General features: G+C 35.0%; 1 protein-coding gene and 1 pseudogene across 1 annotated transcript; both read right to left on the bottom strand.

Annotated features, from left to right (window-relative positions):
- Positions 1–9,663: 9,663 nt before the first annotated feature.
- Positions 9,664–16,299, bottom strand: LOC106797279 (receptor-like protein kinase FERONIA; annotated as a pseudogene).
- Positions 16,300–19,311: 3,012 nt separating this feature from the next.
- Positions 19,312–26,622, bottom strand: LOC100790235 (receptor-like protein kinase FERONIA-like). Its single transcript, NM_001254519.1, has 6 exons — positions 26,511–26,622; positions 25,895–26,077; positions 25,542–25,840; positions 25,294–25,510; positions 24,200–24,344; positions 19,312–21,916 (listed from the first exon to the last, which is right to left on the bottom strand). The coding sequence occupies exons 1-6, from the start codon at positions 26,620–26,622 to the stop codon at positions 19,312–19,314; spliced, it is 3,561 nt and encodes a 1,186-aa protein (NP_001241448.1).

Raw genomic sequence — 26,622 nt, forward strand, 5'->3', positions numbered from 1 at the left:
TTTCCCATGCATAAAAAAAATATGAGAATGTTCTGCTGGTTGTTTGTTTAGTTTTCGTCGACCGTAGGTCCTCCTCTTTTTGCAAATAAATAAATAAATAAATAAATATTTTGTATTTACCAACTAGATTATTTTGTATGAGAATATTTTGTTTGATAAGAATCTAACGACGAACCTACTAATTAGATTCAAACATAATAACTGAATATTTTGTATTTACCAACTAGTGAATATTACTACATAAAAAAAGAAAAAAAAGAACAAAAGTGTACTTTTTGTATATTATAATTCTGGAAAAGGGTAATTGGTCTAAAATTTCAAGGTACTTCAAAAAGGTACTCACAATCTCCAACTGAGATCACAAAACATGCTTCCTAGTTCCTAGTTCCTTCCTGCACAAAACCTCCAACATAAGTGTACACATCAAATTTGTCTGATAACCATATATCCAGTAAGATGTAGAAGTAAAGCTTTATGGTGAATCAAAGGTGATTCAAAGGTGTTTTGATGATAACAAAAGATGATGACAAAGGTGATGACAAAAAGCTCAAAGATCAATTAAAGAACAACTCAAGTGAATCAATGATCAATCAAAGAACAACTCAAGTGAATCAAGAACAATTCAAGAGTTCAAGATAAGAATCAAGAAGAATTCAAGACTCAAGAAGAAAGTTTAGAGTCAAGAATCAAGATTCAAGGTTCAAGATCTCAAGAATCAAGATCAAGATTCAAGACTTAAGATTCAAGAATCAAGAGAAGGCTTAATCAAGATAAGTATGAAAAGATTTTTCTCAAAAATTGAATAGCACATGGTTTTTCTCAAAACATGTTTACCAAAGAGTTTTTACTCTCTGGTAATCGATTACCAGATTGTTGTAATCGATTACCAGTAGCAAAATGGATTTGAAAAAGTTTTTAAATTGAATTTGCAACGTTCCAATTAATTTCAAAAAGTTGTAATCAATTACAATGTTTTGGTATTCGATTACCAGTGTCTTTGAATGTTGAAATTCAAATTCAAATGTGAAGAGTCACATCCTTTCACACAAAAGCTTTGTGTAATCGATTACACTAATTTGGTAATCGATTACCAGTGTTTGTTTCTGAATAAATCAAAAGATCTAACTCTTCAAAAGGTTTTTGACTTTTTCAAATTGGTTTTAAGTTTTTCTAAAAGTTATAACTCTTCTAAATGGTCCTCTTGGCCAGACATGAAGAGTCTATAAAAGCAAGACTTTGTTTTGCATTTTAAATAAATCTTTCTAAGATATCTTGAACACTTTTCCAATTCATTCAAACAATCCTTTACAAGCCTTGAATCTCTTTGAACTTCTTCTTCTTCTTTGTACCAAAAGCTCTCTTAAGTTTTCTGGTTTTCTAAACCTTGAAAACTTGTGCTATTCATCTTCTTCATTCTCTTCTCCCTTTGCCAAAAAGAATTCGCCAAGGACTAACCGCCTGAATTCTTTTTGTGTCTCTCTTCTCCCTTTTCCAAAAGAACAAAGGACTAACAGCCTGAATTCTTTTGTGTCTCCCTTCTCCCTTGTCAAAGAATTCAAAACGACACAGTCTGAGAATTCTTTTGATTCTTCCCTTTCCCTTATACAAAAGTGTTCAAAGGACTAATCGCCTGAGAATTCTTTTGTATCCCCATTCACAAAGTATCAAAGGTTTAACCGCCTGAGATCTTTGTCTTAACACATTGGAGGGTACATCCTTTGTGGTACAAGTAGAGGGTAACATCTACTTGGGTTTGACTGAGAACAAGAAAGGGTACATCTCTTGTGGATCAGTTCTAGTGGAGGGTACATTCACTAGGGTTTCAAAGAGAACAAGGGAGGGTACATCCCTTGTGGATCTTTGCTTGTAAAAGGATTTTTACAAGGTTGAAAGAAATCTCAAGGACCGCTGGTCGCTTGGGGACTGGATGTAGGCACGGGTTGTTGCCGAACCAGTATAAAAACTCTTTTGTGTTTGTCTTCTTCTTCACTACTCTTTTACTTTCCGCTGTGCATTTAATTTCCGCTTTTACTTTCTGTTAAGTTTCTCTTCTACTCCTCATTCTCTTAACAATTTAGTAAAAGCCTTAACAATTTAGGAATAATTAATTCAACCCCCCCTTCTTAATTATTCTGAGGCCACTCGATCCAACATAAGATGATACTCTGGCCTGTTATCTAGAGTATTTACTGTCCATTGTTACTACTACTCAAGGTACGCTTTCCCTTTGGTGCATTTCATAAGCATCAATGATGAGAAAAAAAGATACATATATAAATTGTGACCATATCGAGCATTAGTAGTAATATAGTAAGTCTTCTATAATCTAATTGTTTTTCTGACATTTGTAGAGTGTTGGATTAATTCCATTTTCTCACAATGGCTTTTCTTGCATTATTTCGGAGAAACCAGAGCAATGTATGATGACAGGAAACACCAGATACCATGATGATAGGAAGTATGCTGTCATTTCCCTCTTGGACGGGCAAACCGCTAATTTTGAATATCTCGAGACCATTCAAGAAAGGGCTAAAGTATTCGGTATCCCAACCACTTTCTCAATATCATTATTGGGAATCAAAATGGCATACTCTTATTTTGTACACAGCCAGACCTTTCTATTTCTGGCTCTAGCTCATAACATCAGCACCACTCTTGGCCAACTGGCTTGCTATGTAAATGAAGAACACCCTATCACCAATTTCATAAACATGCGGATCAAGCTCGCAAAAGTGAAGCCTTAGCATGTGGGTGCAGCCAGAATCAACGGAGAACTCCTAACTTAGGTTTCTGATTTTGTTCAGAATGGCAATTGGGATCCTGTCACGAGCTATACTGTAAAATTCTTTGGGTGCCACGTAATCAGGATTCACGGTTATATTCTTCTTAGCATCCATGTCACCTGGTAGATTATTTTAAGATTTTGTGTAATTAAATAATCTTCATCGTGAACAAGCTAGTTCCTAATCAAACTAGTGTTGGGTGCCACGTAATCTGGATTCACTGTTGTGTTCCTACCACCATCGTCAAGGGGTAGATTATCATTTAGATTTTGTGTCATTAAATAATTTTCATCATGACCACCAGCCTAACCCTTGAACAAACTAGTATTGTTTCATGCTGAGATTTCTTTCCCTCACTACTACAATAATGGTCTTTTAAGTCGGTTATTTCAGATCTTTCACGACGGTTTTGAACCGTCTTTAAATCTGACATCGTAATATGATAATACACTTATAGTGACGATTTTTGAACCATCGTAGAAAGTAACATTTTCTAGGACGGTTATTGAATAATCATCTTAGAATTTAGTAGATACAAAGGCGGGTTTACGTACTACACCGCCTTAGTATCTACTATTTTTTACGACGGTTATTAATAATCGTTTTAGAATGTAGTAAATACTAAGACGGTTTTCAGTCCACCCGTCTTAATATGGTGTAGTCAACATACAACTTCTAAGACGGTTGTTCAATAACCATCTTAGAAAGTTCAACATTCTAAAACGGTTTTTTTAGAACCATCGTAATATGTTTTAGAAACTATAATGGTTATAAAAATATCCGTCTTAAAATAGCGTTTTTGATGTTGGCATTCTACAACGGTTATTTTTACAACCGTCTTAGTTTCTCACCAAACCATCTTTCACATATTCCTCACCCTCACCAAACCACTGAAGCAAAAAGAGGCAAGAAAATGAGTTGATATGCACAACAAACTAATAAAGGTGAAATCAATATGCACAGAATGAAAGAATACCAATAAAATAAACTGCTACTGAAACAAAAAAAAACTAGTATTTAGCAACTACTTGTACATTGAACAGAATCAATAGGTAGAGGATCTACACAACAAGCAAACAGTTTCCTGGAAAAGAAAGGCAGCCTAACACACCAAACAAACAATTCTCAAATATATTTGCTGCTACATAAGATGATGACATCAAAGATAGCAAACAGAACCACAAAGCACGTAGAATGATGGCCTATTTTATGGAATTAATGTATATTGCTGGTATCACAATACATATGTACATTATTGACACTAACACGTCATCGGAGCATACAAAACATGTTATTGTAAAAATAACCATCAATTACACAACCAAATTCACATCACTTATTTAAACATCATTATAATTAATTACAATCAATTATATATTTATATATATAAAAACAATAAAACAAAATTTTCTACCTACATGTTAATTGAAGCAGCCCTCACACTTAACATCCTACAACAAATAATCAAAACTTGAGAAAAATAATTGATATGAACTACTACTTCATCTGCTCTTCATTTCAAAAGGTAACATGAGTGATCTTTCGTGTTTCTAAGTTTTCATCAATGATTAAAAATACATTATAACAAAATATTTATAATAAATAATTTTAACATTTTAAATCAGTGAAAGTAAATTAATTTCTAGTATAAATTTTAATATTGTCAATAAACTAAAAGTTTAATAAGTACGTTATGTGAGTTAAAAAAATTTTACACCATTAACTCATGAAAAGTTATCTTTTCAGATATTTATTATAAAAATTCACAAAATTAAATTTATCATATATATCAAATTATAATTAAATAATAATGTAAAATATTGTTATGCATAAGTACATATATATTATTTATTCTGAACATGAAGCAATTTATCAATAAAATGTTCTTTTCCTCCTAACCTTTCATCCCACTCATTTGTGACATTTAAATTCAAGGAAGTAATATTTGGCAATTAAATATTTCTTGTACAGTAATTCTTTTGTTAGAATTTCTTGTGCAGTAATAGCTTATACAAACAAAAATGGTTTTTAGATACTATAAAATTTATTTGGCATCCATCATGTGTTTGGTTATGCAAAAGAGAAGAGAAAAGAAAAAAAATAGCGAAATAAAAAGATATTTAAAAAAAAAAAAGAGTCATAAAATTTCATGATGGTACATAGCAAGAGATTTTCATGCTCTGGGAGCTCCTACAATTTCCCATATTTACTATATTTATACCGTTAAACATGATAACAACTACTTTATAATTATCATCGATTGCACCAAAAGCTAAAATTGTTATTTGCAAATCTCGTACCAACCTAGTTAATTGACAATTTCTTGCAAATAATGATTGGTAATGGATTTTACTTGAATTCGTTATGCAAGTACATTAAGCCCATAGATTTCCGCAGCTCAAATGTTGGCAATCGCACCAGCATCATATAGACCATTTGAAGCTATAATCTAATCTCAAAGACACATTAAGAAAAACAGAACAAAATTATTCTCTACTTTAGAGAAAGTCTGAAGATGATGTTAAAAAATTTATAATACACATATTTTATTTAATATCATTTTAACTATAGGTACAAAATTAATGATGCACTATACATATAGAGAATAGAGAAAAAAATTATGAATATACTGCATATATAATTATTGAATAGTGTACTGTAGGGTTAGGTTAACACAGATAAAATGACTTCATGATGGGAGGGATTAAATGGATAACCATTGCATAGATAGAAATTGATTTAATAACTTTTTAAGTATAGAAATCAAATTAAGAATTCGTTATATATATTACATGGACTAAATATGTGTGTTAAACCAAAACCTTATTTATTCGTGCCCATGTTACAATGTTGCTGCTCCAGAGTTTTGTCTCTTTCTCCAATGTATCTAAAAGACAAATAATAGGATTTTTTTTCTTTAGGTTCATAATATGCAATTGACTTATAAATATTTGAATTCACGAGTTTGCACAAAAAAAGTACCTATGTCTAAATATATAAGTATGATAGTTAACATGATCTAATGTTTTCAAGAGAGATAAAGAGAAATTATAAGTATTAATGAAATGTTGATAATGATGAGGTACCTATGTCTAAATATCTAAAATTAATTATTTTATCTATTTAATTTTTTTCTCATATAGTATTACCTTTGTACTTAATGTAGTTATATATATTTTTAATTTATGAAAAAATATTTGATATATATTATAATATATTAATTTCTTTAATATTTTTTGCATGCAAATTTTTTTTTTTATAAAATTATATAATTTTTTTCCTTGACCCCCCTGGAACCAAATTTTTGGCTCAACCCCGGCAAGTGTACATGTAGATTAACTACAAACAAGAAATAGATTAATTCCATATTTAGCTCTCTATATAACTTTTTACGTCATTCTATAGTCTTAAATGAAATTGGTGCCAAAAATAGACCTCAATTTCCAATGGAACAATATGTTTGATCTCCAGCAAGCTCCATTTTTTTGCAGAAAAAGATAAATAGACAGAAATAAGCACAAATTCACAGTGAAAAGTGTTGCAAAGTTTCACCTGACATGGAGCATCACCAGGTCTAAAGTACAGTAGGCATTCAAAAGGAAGTCCATCTCGGCCAGCTCGACCACTTTCCTGTCAAGAAAAGTTACATAAAAACCATCCCTTGGCTTTCTTTCAACTGCCAGCTTAAGCATTTAAGATCAATGGTTCTTTGTATTAATTATTAAAACGTCTATGCAACCCCCATTTATCTTCATTAAATGGATTTTTAGCACAAGGTTTGGGAAGCATGGGCTTTATCCATTTATGATTTTTATGCAACCAGTAGAGACAACTCAAACAAGAAAAACATTTCAGTTTAGGGAACATCAGCTGAACCCAAAATCATTATATAACAAGAAACCAAGTAAAGAATCATTGTTTATGTGCCTTTAATTTTCCTTTACCACCTTATTTTCTATCTTTCTACTAAAAATAAATAAACTTCAGAGAACAGGGTGAATAACAACAATTAGCCAACAATTCGTGTGCACTATATTATCATAATCATAGTCAAAATTTCAGTTTACATCTTCACATAAAAATTAACATTGAGCAAATTTTGATTTAATTGTCCAAGAAAATCTTTAAGAAAAATACAGATGAATCAGTACACAATACTGAAAGAATACAGTTGAAACAACCAGCTCACTAGAGCTGGTCAAAGTAGGCATCACACAATCAAAGTCAGTAGTGAACAAGAAAGGAAAAAGAAGGCTCACAAGTTTCCCAATAGCTTCATAGCTAGGTGAAAGCAATTTAGCCAATAAGTTGTTCTTTAGTTCTCGACTAGGAACAAAATCATCAGACTTATAGCATGCATAACTTCTTCCTCATCATCCAAAGATAAATGCCACTTGTCTAAACCCTACAGCAACAAGCATGACTTAGGCTAAAAGTGAATCCATAGTTCAGCCAGATATTTGAGAAAGATATCATATACCATGCACCAAAAGGATTTCATATACTAACTTGGAAATTTAGATAAATTATATAAAAAAATCAAATCCATTAATGCCTATGAACATTAAGATGCTGAGTATCTTTAGCCATGTACATATTTCATAGCTGGTAACACAAATTTCAAACATGTAGACAGAAAATATGATAACAGAAATTCATGCACACTATGCATAATAGAACTTAATACATGATATTATCATCCAGATATTTACTCCATTGCAAGAATAGAGTAACCCACCTCTCCTATCCACATTAAAATTTCCAAATTTGAAGGTTCATAAATTACTACAGAAGCATCTTTGCAGACTTTACGCAAGGCAGATGCACAAGCATTCGAAGATAGAGGTTCTGAAATCCCAATAGCAAGAAATAATATGAAAGTAGAAAGGTTTGTAGCACATGAATATGTGAATACTGAGAATTTTCAATTATCAACAAAGTTATTTAAGCTTTAATTAAACAAATCTTAAACCCCGATCAAATATATCTATTAACAAGAATGAGCTAAGGTAATTAAAATAATAAAACATGGTGAAAAAATAATAAATCAATTAATCATGAATACCATGCAAAAATGGAGTTTTGTAGTACTCACAGCAAGGCTCATGCTTGTTGAAAGAAACATGGCAAAAAAACTAATTAATCAATTAATCTCTTATCGCTTACTATCATTCTTAGCTTGTTTTATTTGTTCTTGAACGTTTTGCATCAGTTCACATAAAACCTATAAATTACTTCAATATAAGGTGCTATTGAATTAGTTGAAAAGTACAAAAGTGTTTACAATTACATAGAATCAATTAGTCTCTTATCGCTTAGTATCATTCTCAACTTGTTTTATTTGTTCTTGAACGTTTTGCATCAGTTCACATAAAACCTATAAATTCTATATCTAAAATAGAACTTAGATGATTACTTTGAGGGTCATGGATGGTTCTCCTGAGAACAACGCTCTCATCCTTGAAATTGCAAAATTCAGAGCAGGAAGAATTAATTTCGCAAGACACAAAATGTCATCCTCTGCCAGCTTGATTTCCCTCTTTTCTTCAACCTCATTTCTGAAACACAAAGACCAAAGTCACAAAATACGCAAGAAAGAGCTTGAAGCATAACACCACCTATGAATCTCGAACTAAAAATCGTACCTTTGACAAATCGAATTCGAGAAAAATGAAACACCTGATAAGAGAATCCCCAATTGCGACAAGGCCGACAAAACACTGAAAATTAAAATAAAAAAAAACTCAGATTTTTTCTCCATGTAGGTGAAAATAAAAAAACAAAAACGCATAAAGTACTGACCTAAAGTTGAGTCCTTGAGTAAAGCATGAAGACAAGAGACAAAGAGAACAAAAACCAAACCAAAAGGTTGACTTTGATGCATCCTTCCACATGATCAAATCACTCACCACCTGTCCAACATGGTCCAAATCACCACCATTCTCTTCTTCACTCTCTGAAAACAAAACCACCCAGAAATAATAAAAACTTATGATCAAACATAGAGAAGCCAAACGGATTAGAGAGAAAATGGTAAAAATGCATACTTGGAGATGGGGTTGAAGGTGGAACGGAGTTAGGTTTCTCCTTCTTAGTTCGCGTGGTTTGTCTTCTCGTTCTGGGTTTTTCGTCCTCTTCCACAATGGTTGAATCTTTTTCTTCTCGAATCTCGAGCTCGGAGCGCCACCGCGATTTGCGAGGGTTCCTTGGGGACGCCGTTTGGGGTGCTCTGGTTTTGCAGTGACGTCGTACCCCGGCGGAATCCGGTAATTTTTAATTTTTAAGTTCTTGCTTTGATGATTTTATGAAAACCATTCATACTTGGGGGGTTAAGGAGAGGGGGAAGCAAAAAAAAAAAAAGAAACCCTAGAAGTAGAAACGGCAATGACTCACGAGGATGGGCTTTTAGGGTTAGTGAGAGAAAACGAAGAGGCGTGCAGAAGAAGAGTGATTTTTGGGAAATAATAATGCGCTTGTTTTTTTTTCCCAATCACGACGGTCTTTACCTAAAACTTGTCGCATACTTTATTGCATACAACATTCTAAGGTGGTTTTCAATAACCGTCTTAGAATGTGCATCGTAAAATGTAATTTCTTTTACAATAATTACTAAAATGTCACCGCACCACCTTCTAAATCGATTCTATAATAACCGTCGTAGATCACGTGTCATAAAAAGTGTTTTTTTTAGTAGTGCCTTCTACATTGATTCTATACTCTGTCTCAAGGGTGGAGCTGGGGATAACTAGAATCAATCCCACTTCATTTGCTGATATGTAATACAGATTGTTTGGCACAAAAAGTATCTCAATTCCGTTGACAAAAGCATAGGTGTTTGGTTGCAAAAGAGTGACGCTGAAGTTTAGCCTCTCATCGTCGTTCATGTGGACCACGTATTCTTTGAAGATGGTTTCTGTGTTTCGGCATTTAGAGAGGCATTGAAACCATTGAGGAAGGTGAATTCGTTGGATTGGAAGGTCAAGGATGCGTCGTTGCGGGAAAAGGAAAGGTAGTAATTAGCCAGGTAGAAGAAGAGGCGAATGAATTTGGAGCCTGCAGTGACGGGGAAGGAGTAGTTCAATTAGGAATGGGACAAGCGTGCAATGGTGAAGGGGACTTGAACTTTTTCATAATATTTGAATATTTATACAATATTTATAACATGGAGTTTGCAATTTACCTCAATTAATTTCAAGCTTAAAATTCAACAACAATATGATATCTCATATCCAGAGAGTATTTTAGGGAATCTAAATTTTTTACATTTTGGAAACTACTTTTCAAAATGTAAATTTTTTAACACCATTGGAAAGTATTTTTTTTGTAACATTAAATTTTTTGCACTTCTGAAAAATATTTTCCATAATGTGTTAAAATTATAAAAAGTACTTCCTGGAAGCCAATTTCTAGAAGAAGAAAAAAGGGAACACCAATTGTCTTTACGTTGCTCTGCGTTCAGTGTGTATTGATATGATATACTCACTTTCTCAATTTCTTTAAAAGAAATGCTAGCAAACAAAAAATGAAAATATCATATTCTAGAAGCATTTGTAGGAATATGAATCTCGTGAATGCATCAGCACTCCAATCACAGACCACAATGATATGACGAATCTTCCAAGTGAAGCAATTACCAATATCATGCCCAATTTGCCAATGGAGTCACTCCTCCAATTAAGGAGAAGTCAAATTTTCATAACGGAAAAAGCACAACCAAGCACTTGGTTTATTTGCAACTACAACATCACCATGAACTATCCTAAACAATACAAAGGTTGTTAAAAATTGACTTTCAGAAAGTATTTTCCATAAGGTTACAATTTTAAATCTTCTGTGTAAGTATTTTTTGGAATATGTTAAAAAATTTACTTCCAAAAAGTAATTTATGAAATGTGTTAAAAATTTAATATTATGAAAAGTACTTTCCAAAAAAAGGATGTTTTTGAAAGAATATAGAAAAGGAAGGTACATAATAACAATTGCCACCAAATACTCTGTTAAAACATCTACCATGTATAGTTTTTTAGATGAATTGTTTAACATGATTTTGTGAGGTCTTACAATTCCATATAAATTTAAACACTCTACATGAAATTTTACTCCAATGCTAAGGTTTTTGAAGTTAGTGATTAACTTAATTTTATGGGTCCTATTATGCTTAAAAATATTCAATTTAAGGTATAATTTTTTTTAAGCAACGGTTGCTTATGTAAGCAACAGTGTATAAGCAATGTCATGTCATATGCTCTAGTGAAAAAAATGTTAAGTAACATTGTTTAAAGTTAAACAATTCATGTAAGTACTCCCATTGGAGATGCTCTTATTAGAACCGGATCGCATAATCCATGCATATTGGGCCAATTAACACTCTTTGATAAATCAACCCACACAAAGAAAAATAATATACATAAAAGGGCAGTTTTAAAAATGCACTCCCTAAACAATTGTAACATTTTGTATTTTAAGTAACTCTTCCTTTCTTAAGTTATAGATTTCCTTAAACTATTTGTCACTAATTTCCTCTTTTTTCATTAATTCACTCGGTAAGGTAACAATACCAGCATTCTTGCATTGCTCTACATTCTCTTGCAGTTGCAGTGCAAAGTCCAGCTCCAAAATGACGTCATTCATGGAAGAAGGCCTCTGCATCCCATCCTCTGACAAACAACTCACCCCAATCTTGCAGAACTTTCTGAAGCACTCAAGTGCAATCTTCCCCTTCAACATGGGGTCCACAATCAGAGCCATAGTCCCAATTTGTTAACAACATCTGGCCCAATTAGCAAGTGATACTTGTTGCATCTCCATGGTATGGATCTGAGGCGGTCAAGTGCATAGTATCTCAAGCAGCGCTACTCCAAAAGAGTATACATCAGGCTTCTCAGTCAAACGGTAGCATATATAATACTCTGAATCCAAATACCCAAAGTTGCCTTTCACAATGGTGTTGATATGGGCCTCGAATGTGCCCGTGGGCCCAATACTTGAAAGCCCAAAGTCAGAAACCTTGGCCACCCACTTGTCATCCAACAAGATGTTCTTGGTTTTCATGTTGTGGTGGATGATCATGTGTTTTGCGCTTGAGTGAAGATAATGCAACCCACGTGTTGTCCCAATGCAAATCTGCAAGCATTGCTTCCATAAGAGAGAAGGGTTATTGGTGTTGTAGAGATGTTCGTGTAGGTTGCCATGTGCCATGAATTCATAGACGATGGTCATTTTCGTGTTATCGCAATAGCCGACAAAAATGGTGATATGATGGGGGCAGAGCTGTGATAGCATCTCGATCTCATTCTTGAATTCGCAAGCCCCCTATTGTGAACCCAGTTTGAGACGCTTGATGACAACAGGAGTGGAACCGCTATCAATGTAGCCCTTGTACACATGGCCAAATCCCCCGACATTGGCGATGAAGGCTTTGTTGAAGTAGTTGGTGGAACCATTGATTTTGATGAGGGAGAAGCGGCGGCAAAGATGGGACGGTTGCAATGATTGTGTGTGTTGGTTGTCTTGGTGGTTGAGAAAGAGAATGGAGCACACTTGGAAATTGCCCTCGAGAAGATGAATATAATGACAAGACAAATTATTATTGTTTTGGTGCTTCTGCTACCCTTGGGGGAGGGTATGAAGCTCTGTAGTTTTGAAGATATCAGGGTTATATTGTCACTGTAAAGAATATTGTAGCTAATGATTTTGAAAATCTTGAGACCGTTCAAGAATGGGCCGTTGTATTTTTATCCTTTGCACTTTTATCAGGTTGCAGCTAAAGTGAGAGATTAACCTTTTTCTGAATATCATTCGTAGAAATCATAATGATGTAGTCTCTGTGCACAGCCAGACTTTTTTGTTTTTGACTCCATTTCATAACAGAGCTATCACCAGCTAACTCAGTTCCTATGTAAATGATGAACATCCTCTCACCAATGTCATTAATATTCAGGTCAAGCTCACAAAAGTGGAGCTTGACCATGTAAACAGAGAAAGAATGAATGGGGAACTCCCAAGTCAAATTAAGGCTTTTGTTCAAATTGGTATTCCTGCACATGCCATGGGATGTTTTGTAAATTTCCTTTGGTGCCACATATTTAGGATTCACGGTTATGTTCATCTTACCATCCATGTCACCCATTAGATTGTCCCATAGATTTTGTGTCACTAAATATTGTTCATCATGACCAGCCCAATTCCTGAAGAGTCTCATTTTGTGGAGAAATTCCTTGTCCTTCTCTCTGTCACACCCTCTATCCCAACATGCATATAATTGGAAAAAAAACATATATAAAACATGGAATCTAATTAAATCAATTTTATTCAATAAAATCGTATGTAAATTCACGTGGGTAAAAGGTTCACATTCGCTTTATTATTACCAAACAATTTTTTTTTCAAAAATATTTCCAGCTTAAAACAAGGTCATTCAAGTTTACAAAGAAAAAACTCAAGTTAAGCAGCAGAATCAAATAAAGTAAAATGGTATGTTTGGAACATCATGCAATTAAAACAAAAACTCATGCCCCAATGTCATATTCTATCAGACCATTGTGTCTTGGCATTCTCCAACACAAGGTTCCTTAAAGTAATTCACCTAACCATTTGTTCTCATGAACACAAAGTTCGAAATCATCATAGGATTCAAACACAATAACACACGGGACGTAAGTTATCACATTCATAAACAGGTATAGATAAACGAAGGCGTATATATATAGTATAAATATCACAAGCTCAACTTAACATGATTCGCATCATTTCACCACTCATTGCATAACATTACTTGTCCCAAGTATTTAATCACAAACTCACATTCCACACCTCCACATTAATCACGTGTTCAGAAAAACACATCTCAAGTACAACACTATGTCTCACACTCATACAATTCATTACCCACCATCACATAGCAAGTCATAATGATCATTACACAGATGTTATGCAACAGATACACTAAAACTCAATACTAAATGTAATGTGTTATCATGTCAGTGAAAAACAATACTAAGGCGCCTAGGAGTACATAACAAGACATGTCACACAATGGGTATGTCAGATTACTCTTACTAAGTGAAATCATAATGTTATTAGTTAAGGTCACTCTATTTTATGAGAATGCTCTAACCATATGGGATCAACATAGGCTTAAAGGAGCACTCAAACCAAGTGTATTTACCTCCAAGGCCTAGGCTCCGAAGAATCTGTTAGGGTCTCACCTTCCTGATTTAGGTTTAACCCCTAAAATAACTTTTGCATGCAAACACTGCTTATGAATTATACAATACCCATGATCTTACACTTATTTTCAAACACGTTTAACATAATGTGTTACAATTTAACACCTCTGGTTCTTAACTTGGAACCCTACATTTTTTTAACACCTCATGCATTGCGCTATCATTTAACACCTCAGGTTCCTAACTTGGAACCCTACACTTTCCTTGTAACACCTCACGCATAAACACTTTTCTCAAGGTAAACACTAGTCGGATTATTGTATAATTCATAACTCAAAGCACAAGTAATATCACATCAAGTATTAACAACAAACTTATTCACAACCATATCTGATGTCCACAATTTAACACCTTCCAACGTCACAATCCACCATCACATGTTCACGTGTATCTCACAAATTAACATATGCTTAACTTGTTACTTATACTCAATCTCAATCACAATTCATAATATACAAATAGTATTACATATATAAACACACACAATATATAAATAACTAAACACACAAAAATTTTAATCATGAATTTACAAAGTGAAATATAATCAAACAAAACTGCACCAAAAATTCTCTAAAACTTTCAAAGAACCTTATAGTTGAATAGACTTTGGCCAATTTTAAAGAATAACAATATGAAACAATATATAAACTCATACTAAATATTAAAATTAAAATAATAATCGAGAATGTAATTTTGTTAGCCAGTTCTAATTCCAAATTATAATATCAATTTCAAACTATAAATAAAAAGACCCCTAAAAAGCACGAAAAGGGTAAAAAAATACAAAATCAATATCTCTCTCTTGCGATAAATCTCTTACTTAATTTCATCAATTCACGCTTATTAGAAAAGGTCCAATTTCTAGGTTTCACTCAACATAAGAATATATTAATTTTCCAACAATTTCGCATCGAAACATCAATTAGTCTATCAAACACATTCAACTCGTGAATAAAAAAATAAGAACAAAATTGAAATTCATAAAACATCCCAAAATAACCTAAAATTTATCCTCTGGGGATTCCTACACATGTTCATTTGAATCCCCAAACGTGAGTAACTCATCTCTTACCTCTAAGCAGGCTCACGTGTGTAATCCGACAGTGGTAGCAATGTCTTTAGTGGTTTCCTAAGATTCCTCAAGTTTTTTTCCTAGTTGTTCTCTTAGGGTTTTCCAGCGTTAGAGAGAAGGAAAAGGAATTGGAGCCTCAATTTCACTGTCTCCATGCGATGGACATTTCTCTCTTTACAAACATTATTTTAGAAATCCTAATAGTGAAAATGTGTAAAATTGAGTTCTAAAGGTGGTGTCCAAATTTCAAGGCAATCCAACGGTTAATGAATCCGGAATTGTAATTCTATTGCGACAGATTTGAGTGTATACGGGAAAAGGAGAGAGTTTGGGGAGAGGAAGAATGGAGAACAAATTTGGGAGGAAAAGAGTGTAGGAACGTATCCTAAATGTAAAAATTGACCTAATATGTCTCTATTTATAACTAGGATATCATGAACTTGTTATTTATTTTATTTTTCTTTATTTTATTAAAAAAGAACTTTATTTTATTCTGTCATTAAATAAATAAGCAATTAAAGCATTCTTTTATCTTCTAAAACATCATTTTACTCTATTCTATTTATTTTCTAATACTATGAAACTCTTATTTTAATTTAACTAAAAATTCTTTTCTCTCATTTATTTAATTTCTAAAAATTCTATTAATTTTTAAATAAAAATTTTTATTTATTTTACAAAAAAAACGGGATGTTACACTCTCATTTTGATTCTATACTCTGGCTCGAGCAATGTAGACCAATTCATCACCTCCTAGGGATTTGAATTTTGTGTAGTTTCCTGACATGTAATACAGATCACTTGGAATGGACAATATTTCAATTCCGTTGATGAAAGCGTTCGAGTTTGGATGTGATGGAGTGGAGCTGAGGGTCAGCATCTCATCGTAATTCACTTGTATCACATACTCTCTGAAAATGCTTTCCGTGTTTTCAGCTTCGGTTTCCATAGAGCTGTCAATACTGTCAAGGAGGATGAGTTGGACTGAACAGTGAAGGGGTGCCTCAGTGCAGGGAAAGGAAGGATAAGAAGCAGGGTGGAAGAAGAGGCGAACGAATTTAGGGCCAGAGGTGACGGGGAAGTAGTAGTTCAAAGATGTTCTAGTTGCACCACAGCTGATGGTGAAATGTTCCAGTGGCCTGTATTTGTATGCTTGGAGGTGTATGGAGAGGAAGAGAATGGTGACTGCTATGCAGGTGACACTATTGAACCTCATGGTTAGTGGCAAGACCCTTCAAGTCAGAGTAGTTGTGAAGATTTATTGTAATTGCTAGCTCGTAGTTGCTAGGAAGTCCAGGAGAAAGGAACCTTGAGAGTGTTTGCTGATCAAAGTAGTGGCATGTATACGTAGTTAATGATGGTTTAGTAGACATAGTTCCTTTTGGCATCCTAATTTGGGGGAGGGAGGGTTCCCTCATGCCCTACTGTTACTCTAAAGTCTAGGGGAATATTAGTTTATCATTTTATTTTATAAAATAAAAGTTTAAATATATTTTTTATCCTTAATAAATATTCGATTTTTATGTTTTTTTAATATATTTTTGTTTTGCATTGAATTTTTAATATAATAATATTTTTGTTTTGGTCTTTGACACTTATTTTTAGTTTATGATAAATTAATGAAATTTGTGTTTGCTCGATCCCAGGTAATTTTTTTTCATTTGCTATTAGTTGGAACTAAAGAAAAAATCATTAATTTATGAAAAAACAAACATAAAATTTGTTATTTATCATGGACTAGAACAAAATATCAAGGACCATAAATAAAAACATGTTATATTAAAGACTCGACACAAAACTGAAATATATTAGGAAATAAACACAAAAAATAGAGTATTTATTATGGATCATAAGCATATTTAAACCTAAAATAAAATAGAAATTCTAATGCAGCATAATGCTGGTATTATAATTAGAATTAACAACCCTATAATAGAGGGAAGGAAATGTGGATTGTGATGAAGAATAAGTATTGGATTCTAAGGCATGGCAAGAGCATTCCAATGTCCCAAACGAGAGGCCTCATTGTTTCCTCCATGGTTTGGTTGCCTTTGATCTTTTCTTCCTTTTAAATCATATCCAATTTTTTTAGTTACTGATGGGTTGCGTTGACAAACTTGGATGGCAGGAAAATGGGAAGTGAAAGATGGGGAAAAGCCTTTTTCCCCCCTTAAATTAAATCTTAAAAGTCAGATTTATCATGCATATAAATTCTGTATTCACTACATATAGATATTTATTCTCTGGTATGATGCCACTGCTGATGACTTTATAGATGTCACTGTAGGCAGTGAAGTGCATATGCTGTGAACAAGATTTATCATATCTATGCTGTGACCAATTGATTATATCACACTTGATGAACTGAAGATCTTGGATAAGCTATATCATTACTGCTCAATCAGGTAATTCTTTAAATCAAATCCTTCTTCCAGTAAAAAAATAAAAAATAAGAAAAATTGTACATCCTTGTGTGAAGGCACTTAGAGGATATTATATGTCTTGTTTATCAGTATGGTTTTGGTATTTGATTTTGGATTATTCTCAGGATATCCTCTGTTTGATTTTGGATTATCAGTATTTTTTGTTCTTATCTCTATTTTCAATGTACTGTGAATCTGTGATGTCCTCTCCTGTGTACTAATGACTAATGATATTGAAGGAAAAATTCAAATATGAAAGGGTAGACAAGGTCGACAAGAGTATTCATGATACTCTTGGTTCAACTGATCTATGGTGGTTGTAAAGACATGCATTTTTTTGGCTTAAATTAGCCTTTCTAGTTAACTGTACAAAGTCACTTCCTATCATGTATTTGTTGTTTGCAGATTTTTCAATTCTTCAAAACATGAGTTTGAACATGACACAAATTAATAAAAGAAAAAAAAGTTAACTGTTCAAACACTATCATTTGAATTCTCTTTATGCGGAAACTTTCAGTAATGAGATTGTATGTCAAGCGTGGGACTACTACTCAGATGCATTTGCAGAGATAAATCTATTGGAAAGAGTTCACACTCATTTCAACACATAAATGAGTCTAGTTGCATTTATGTACTGTTTAACTAGAGCATTATATTTTTCATGTTATGGTAGAGTTAACATGGATTCACGGAAAGAATCACGTTCAAAACTTCATCAATAAGGCAAAAAGAACATGATGTTGTGAAGAATTTGGAGCTGCAAAGTAAAACAATGATTTATCATAATGGATGTAGCCTGCAAATGGGACTCAGGAAGGGACTGAAGTTTAGTGTCACCATTTAGATTTAGATACTGCAAGTGTTTCATTAATTTTCATGTTACCAATGCTATTTCGTAAAAGCTTTAACAGTACACGCAAGTCAATATTTCTCAAGTTACAAGAGAAGTGTTCTAAGCTTTTGTAACTAGAGAAATTGACTTAGATCTATTGTAAGGTCTTGATCCCAAAATGGCACATGCCTCAAGCTTTTAGACATGCTTGTAGCATCAGATTTAACCATCGAGATTGTGCAATAGATCATGCATTCTGCAGTCTGCACTTCACTATTTTAGCTTTGTGATTTTCACACACGGTACCATATCAAAATAGCCCTTGACATAAATTCATTAATCTGAAAATGTTGTTAGACTGAAAAGTCAATGCCATAACTGAATTTTAATTTCACCTTAAAGAGTTAATATTTATGACTAAAAGCTATTTCTTCAGGTTAATTACCTCAAGGCGCTGGGTATACCAATGGTACGCATCATCAAGGAGTGTTGATTTCTCACTCATCCTAATTCTTAAATTCTCATATAGAATTGAGATTATAATCATATTAGAAAGGAGATAGCTGGGGAACAACGTATACAAATCAAATAGGAATAGAGAAGTGGAGAATGAGATGGGGACCTATGGAATTGAGATTAGAATCAAATTGAAAAATATTGATATCACTATTTTATGTGTTGGCACTTTTGATGCCATTGGAGAGACATCAATATCATGCAACTTCTAGGAAGTTAAAAGGCTTGCCACAAAATATAATACATGCTCATTCAAAGGTATATACTACCACCAAAGAAAAATAGGAAAACTTGATTGAGTTGCAGCATGTGTTTTTAAATCAAATTACAAGTTTCTTTTAAGAGAGGGAAAACTGAAAAGATTTAATTATTTGAGATTAATAGCTTACCTGCTGTCATCATAAGTTATCAATTATAAAAAGAAATCTACGGACTATTATTTACAATTTGTTATTTGTTACAATTTGTTTTTGCCCATGCCCCTCAACCAAGCAAGTATATCAATCCCTGCATAGCTATGCTCTTCGCTGGAACTACTTGTACTCACATTCACACTCACTGCACTACTACTCTTGTTAATATTAAACGTATCATCACTAATTTCCTCTCTTTTCTCATTAACTTCTTCAGTAATAACAATACCATCATTTTCGCGTTGCTCTGCACTCTCTTGTAGCTGGAGTGCAAACTCCAGCATCCAAACGACGTCGTTCATCGATGGCCTCTGCCTCCCATCCTCTAACAAACAACTCATTCCAGTCTCACAAAACTTCTTAAAGCACTCAGGCGCGATCTTCCCCTTCAATGTGGGGTCCACAATCCGAGACATAGTCCCACTTTGGTTACAGCACCTCACCCAATTAGCAAGTGACACCTGTTCTATCTGTGCACTATGGATTAGAGGTGGCCGAGCGCACAGTATCTCAAACAACACTACACCAAAAGAGTACACATCAGACTTCTCTGTCAAACGGTAGCGTTTGTAATATTCCGGGTCTAAATACCCAAAGCTTCCCCTCACAACAGTGCTGACATGAGACTTGTCCACGCCCGTGGGTCCAATTCTGGAAAGCCCAAAGTCTGAAACCTTGACCACCCATTTATCATCCAATAAGATATTGGTGGTTTTTACATCACGGTGGATGATCATGTGTTTCGCGCCTGTGTGAAGATAATCCAGCCCAAGCGCTGCCCCAATGCAAATCTGCAACCGTTGCTTCCACGAGAGAGGGGGCTTATCGGTGTTGTAGAGATGGTCACGTAGATTGCCACGTCTCACGAAATCATAGACCAAGATCATTTCCTTATTATCGTTGCAGTAGCCGATGAGAGAGACGAGATTGAGGTGACGGAGTTGCGAAAGCATGTCGATTTCATTCAAAAACTCACGTGCCCCTTGCTGTGAACCCGGTTTGAGGCGCTTGATGGCAACGGGGGTAAAACTGTCATCGATGTAGCCCTTGTAGACATGGCCGAATCCTCCCACGCCGATGATGAAGACTTCGTCAAAGTTTTGGGTGGCGGCTTTGATCTCGATGAGGGAGAAGCGGCGGCAGAGATCGGATGGCAGAGAGTAGTTCTGCTTGTTGGTTGACCTATCCTTGGTCTTCATAGCAGTGGTTCTCTTGCGCCACAAAATTACAACAAAAAGAATGACAACGGATATCAAAACAACCCCAGATACCAACCCTGCAATGACACCAATTATGGTCATTTGGCTCCCGCTGCTGCTGTTTCCCTTTGGGGCGGGTATGTTGTTGTGTGGAGTCAGAACTGGGTCTGGATTAGGTCCAGCAAGGTTGTTTGACTTGGCTTCGCTGATTTTGAATATCTCGAGACCGTTCAAGAACGCATCTCTATATAATGTTTTATCATCAGTTTGAGGATGCATTTGGAGCAACAGATTAACCTTTTTCTGATTATTATTCTTGGGAATCAAAACCGCATAGTTTTGATGCACAGGGAGACCTTTCTGTTTCTGGGTCCATTCCATAACATCAGCATTGTCTTCTGCCAACTGGCTCGCTATGTAAATTAAGAACACCCTGTCCTTGATGTCACTAATATTTGGATCGAGCTCGCAAAAGTGGAGCCTGATCATGTAAGTAAAACCAGAGTCAACGGGGAACTCCCAAGTCAGGTTGCTGATTATGTTCAGAGTGGTGTTTGTGCCCATGTTACGCGCTGTTCTGTATAGTTCCTTGGGTGCCACATGATCAGGATTCACCGTTATGTTCATCTTTCCATCCGTGTTAGCTGGTAGATCATTATTCTCTGGATTTTGCTTAATTAAATAATCTTGTTCATCACCAGCCCATTTCCTCAACAAACCGGTGTCGTTTTGTGCAGAGATTTCTTGCCCTCCGGCTTTGATTCTATACTCTGTTTGCAAGGCAAAGCTGGTTCTGAGGGTGTACTGCATGTTTCTTCCCACGAACTTGAATCCAACTGCATCCACTGTCGCTGATGTGTAATAAAGATCAGTTGGCATGGAAAGTACCTCAATTCCATTGATGAAAGCGTAGGAGTATGGTTTCGACGGAGTGAAGCTAAGGAGCAGAATCCCACCATCGTTGACGTTGACCACATATTCTCCGAAGATGGTTTCCGTTTTTCCTGCATCCGCATTTAGAGAGGTGTTAAAACCTTTTAAGAGGGTGAATTGGTTGGATTGAACGGTGAAAGAGGCATCAGTGCGAGGAAAGGAGGGGTAGTCGGCAGGATAGAAGAAGAGGCGAACAAATTTGGGGCCAGCGGTGACGGGGAAGGAGTAATTGAATTGAGAACGAGACAAGCGTACTGAGGTGTAGGGGACTTGTTTGACAGAAGGAGATTGTGTTGTTGCTTCAGTTGAAACGGTGTCATCTTGACCACCAGATAAGTACTTTTTGTGTATGTCCCCTGTCCATGTCCTTTCACCGTCGAAGGATGTCCCGGTGGTGCCGCAACTGATGCTGAAGTTGTCTTCCGGAGTGTACGCTTGGATGTGTGTGGAGAAGAGGAGAAAGAGGAATAATGCTACAGAGTTGATACTGAGGAACCTCATGGTTTTCGGTGAGACACTACAAGTCAGTAAAGTTGTAAATGATTTTTATTATTATTAGCTTGTAGTTGCTAGGAAGCATGGGATAAAGGAACATTCAGAGTGTTTCTTAGTCAAAGACTATTTGAGTGCAGTTGTGGAGGTGGTACTGAGGCACCTCATGGTAAGTGTTAAGACCCTTCAATTCAGTGCGGTTGTGAAGACTTATTCATTGCCAAGTCTTAGTTGCTAGGAAGGCCCGGAGAAAGAAACGTTCATTGTTTGTTAGTGAAAGACTATTTGAGAAAAGTCAAGTGTCAAAACAGGGGAAATAAAATATAGAAGACGGTGATGATGACTTTGTCGAAGGGCTATTTGGGTGATGAAATTGGCATTGTGCTTGGAGAGAGTGAGGTGGGTTGGTGGTTAAAATTAGAGTTAGTTTAGGCAGTGCATGGTGGAGGGCAAAACCGGAAACATGAAAACCAAATCAAACAAATATAACAATTGGTGGTTTTGGATATTTGACGAAACAATCATGTGATTCTAACTAAATTGAGGAATATAGGGGTTGACTAAGATTAATGTTTGCAATCTCTATACGTAAATGATATGATACTTACCTGGGAAGTACTAGTTCACACACACACAAAAAAAAAAAAAAAAATCTGGAAAATTCTTAATGCATGGCACCCATGCCTCCTCACCTTGCAGATACTTGACCAAAACAATATGATACAAAAATAAAGTAGAACTAACTATAACATTATGTTACTGCAAAACTCAACCACAACATCATTTGCTAGTGGCTGATCCACGTCAAAGAATCTTGCAAAACTGTTACTCTGTGTTTGGATGCTAGGGAGAAAAGAATATTCAGATTGTTTTTTCGTAAAAGATGAATGACGAGTTGAGAGAAATATTTACAATTTAATCATATTTTTATCTTGTTAGAGTTTTGATGTTATAAGTTAATTAACTAGCTATCTATTAGTTGATAGTGACTTGGTTTGAATATAAACAGTATCTTACAGTGGTTGATAAAGTGACATGTGAATTAAGTGGTTTCATTCTTCTTTTTACATAATTGATCTTGGATGCAATACAAAAGCTCTTTTGAGTAGATTATACTTTAGTAACTTAATTTGCAATAAGAAGAAATTTTCTTTAACCTCTTTATTATATATATCATGTTGAATATTGTGACAGACTGAAGTATTTTAGATTTTATAGTCATTTTCTGATTTGAAATTCTTTGTTTTACAGGTTTCTGTCCTGTTACTATTATCGTCCATGTTATGTTTGTATTCTTCTATTCTCTCTTTTGCATTTTGATTCCATTTTTTTTTACTGATTTGACATTGTTTTGGGACAAAGGTTATGTGATTTATTGACATTTTGTTATATTTTGTCTTGAAAGCAAAATGAAGCTTGCTCTGTTTGGTGCTCATAATGTTAACTAACACATGGCAATGGGTTGCTGTTACATTATTTGTAACCTTTGTTGTTGTCTTCCGGAGAAGTTATATGAATAAATTTGATTTTTTTGTGTTTCATATTCGTTATGTGTGTATATCTTTTCTTCTAAATGTATTATTCTCTTCAATTGTCTTCTAAATCACAGACTCCAATATCAGTCACATGAAAAATAATTGAGATCCACTGCATTTTTTTCTGAATAAATTTGAAGAATAAATAAGGATTGTGGGACATTCATCACTAGCATCACAATAGTTAAAGTAGGCTTAAACTCATATGTGCACTGGTAACAATGTGCCCTCACATATTTACATGTTTGCAACGTGCTTGTGTGTGCTTGTATCAGAATCTAATAATTTGTCTTTAAGAAATAGATCATCATATGGGTAGAGAGGAGAGAACCACTATGAGTCATACACAGATAAGCAATTGTTGTAGTTTCAAGGCTGTTATATTTTGATTTATTTGGAGCTGCTTATGTTATTGTCTTATTTCTCATTTATTATTTTGTCTTTGGTTGTTGTAAATGGTTTTAAATGCTAAATGATGAGCTGGCTGAAGTGAATAAGACAATGGTGGATAATTAACTAACTGACTATATATACACAAAGAGAGAATGTTTTTAAATTTATTTCTAATTTTTTCAGCAATCAAGTGTAACATAACTCCCGATAAAATAATAGGAATTTTAAGCAATTAAGAATGGAGCTGTAAGTTATTGGACGGGGAAATGCTACAGTAACTGAACAAGTAACACAGGCTGATAGCAAAAATGTTAATTCCAGACAACAACGTATTATAATTATCATTATAACTATAGCTATGCTCTCCGCTAAATACCCACTTATCATCCAACAGGATGTTGGTGGTTTTCAAGTCATGGTGGATGATTGTGTGCTTCGCACCTGTGTGGAGATAATGCAGCCTGCATGTGATGCCGATGCAAATCTGCAAGCGTTGCTTCCACAAGAGATGTGCGTTATTGGTGTCTTAGAGATGTTGGCAGAGGGTGCCACACGCCATGAAATCATAGTCAAGGATCATTAAATTGGATAAATTAAGCTGTTATACATCTCTATTCGTAATGCAATTTACTATTTTAGTTCTGCAAAGGAATTTGAAAGAGAAAAATAGATAAATTAGGTTCTTTCATGCGGGGACCAAAGTTAGAGTATACTAGTAGATACATGTATAAATTGAAATAATTAAAATTAAAATTATATCAAAGAGTGACTCAGGTAGGCTAAGTTCTCAATATGCTCATCTTCTAAATTTTCTTCTACAATAATATTAGATTTTCTTATCTTTTTTGTCTTTAATTAATCAATTTCATTTCTTGTTTAAACTTTCCTCTTGTTTGATTTAATTTTCTGTCAATTTAAATTAATGTTTTTCAACAACTTTTCCAAATCTTTTTCTTAATCCAATATTCATCTACATAAGTACAAACAAAGTCTATGTGATTGTGATATTCAGACTTGTGTTTTAACTTTATTACTTGTGGGATATTAGTTGTTAGTAGTTGGTAGTTGGTTGATATTAGCTATGTTAGTAGTTGGTAGTTGGTTATGGTTGTTAGTAGTTACTTAGCCATGTAACTGACTTCTAGTTATGGTTGTTAGTAGATAGTTAGGATTGTAACTAACTACTTCCTCTCTGTATAAAAGTTGTACCAATAACCAAACCAATAAGTGGCAATAATTCACTAAAAATTGTTTTCCAAATTCATTTCTTCTTCCTCTACTTCTGCTCTTCTTCCTTCATGCTTCCATTCGAATTTTTGAATGTTGGTGGTTTTCAAGTCGTGGTGGATGATTGTGTGCTTCGCACCTGTATGGAGATAATGCAGCCCGCATGTGATGCCGATTCGAATTTGCAAGCATTGTGTCCACAAGAGATGTGCGTTATTGGTGTCTTAGAGATGTTGGCGGGGGGTGCCACACGCCATGAAATCATAGTCAAGGATCATTTCATAGTTCTCATTGCAGTACCCGATGAGGAACACAAGATGAAGGTGGCAGAGCTGTGAGAGCATCTCAATCTTGTTCATGATATCATTTGCACCCTGCTGTGAATCTAGTTTGAGGTGTTTGATAGTGACTGGGGTGAAACCGCCTTCAAAGTAGCCCTTGTACACCTTTTTCTGAGTATTATTCTAGGGAACCACAACGGCATAATCTTTATACGCGGAGAAACCTTTTCTGTTTCTGTGTCCATCTCATAACATCAGCGCGATCATCAACCAAGTGGCTTGCTATGTAAATGAAGAACACCCTGTCACCGTCTATATCAAGATTGGGGTCAAGCTCCCAAAAGTGAAACCTGAGCACGTAAGTGAAGCCAGCATCAACGGGAAACTCCCAAGTCAGGTTGCTGATTATGTTCAGAGTGGTGTTTGTGCCCATGTTATGGGCTGTTCTGTACAGTTCCTTGGGCGCCACATGATCAGGATTCACGGTTATGTTCATCTTACCATCCGTGTTAGCTGGTAGATCATTATTCTGTGGATTTTGCTTAATTAATTAATCTTCTTTATCACCAGCCCATTTCCTGAACAAACCGGTGTCGCTTTGTGGAGAGATTTCGTGCCCTCGGACTTGAATTCTATACACCGTCTCCAGTGCAGCAATGCTTTCAATGCTGAACAGCATGTCGTGTCCCACAAGCGTGAATACAGTGTCAATTGCTGACATGTAATACAGATCGGTTGGCAGGGAAACTGCTTCAATTCCATTGATGAAAGCATAGGATCAGTTTGGTTGAGACGGAGAGAAGCTGAGGATAAGCCTCTGATCATTATCCACATAGACAACATATTCTCTGAAGATGGTTTCCTTGTTTGCAGCATCAGCGTTGAAAGAGGCATTGAAACCATCAAGGAGGATGAATTGGTTGGATTGAACAGTAAAGGATTTGTTGGTGCGGGGAAAAGAAGGGTAGTCAACAGGGTAGAAGAAGAGGCGAAGGAATTAGGGGCCTGAGGTGATTGGGAAAGGGTAGTTGAATCGAGAACGGGACAAGCGAGCTTTGGTGTAGGGGACTTATTGATAGTAGGAGATTGGGTTGTTGCATTAGCAGTAACGATGCCATCTTGGACAGATAAAAGCTTGAGTCTGTGTTCCCTGTCCATGTCCTTTCCCAGCCGGAAGATTTACTGGTGGTGCCACAACTGATGGTGAAACAGTCCACTGGGTTGTATGCTTTGAGGTGTGTGAAGATGGGGGAAAGGAGGAAGAGTGTTAAGGAGGTGATACCGAGGAACGTCAT

This window comes from Glycine max, chromosome 19 (assembly GCF_000004515.6).
Source record: "Glycine max cultivar Williams 82 chromosome 19, Glycine_max_v4.0, whole genome shotgun sequence".
NCBI classification, from domain to species: Eukaryota; Viridiplantae; Streptophyta; class Magnoliopsida; order Fabales; family Fabaceae; genus Glycine; species Glycine max.

Coding starts and splice junctions, on each gene's coding strand:
- LOC100790235 (NM_001254519.1), bottom strand. CDS start 26,622: ATGACGTTCCTCGGTATCACCTCCTTAACACTCTTCCTCCTTTCCCCC. Junction 25,841..25,894: donor TTTGTTCAGGAAATGGGCTG/GTGATAAAGAAG, acceptor ATGATCTACCAG/CTAACACGGATGGTAAGATG. Junction 24,345..25,293: donor CTATGATTTCATGGCGTGTG/GCACCCCCCGCC, acceptor AACATCTCTAAG/ACACCAATAACGCACATCTC.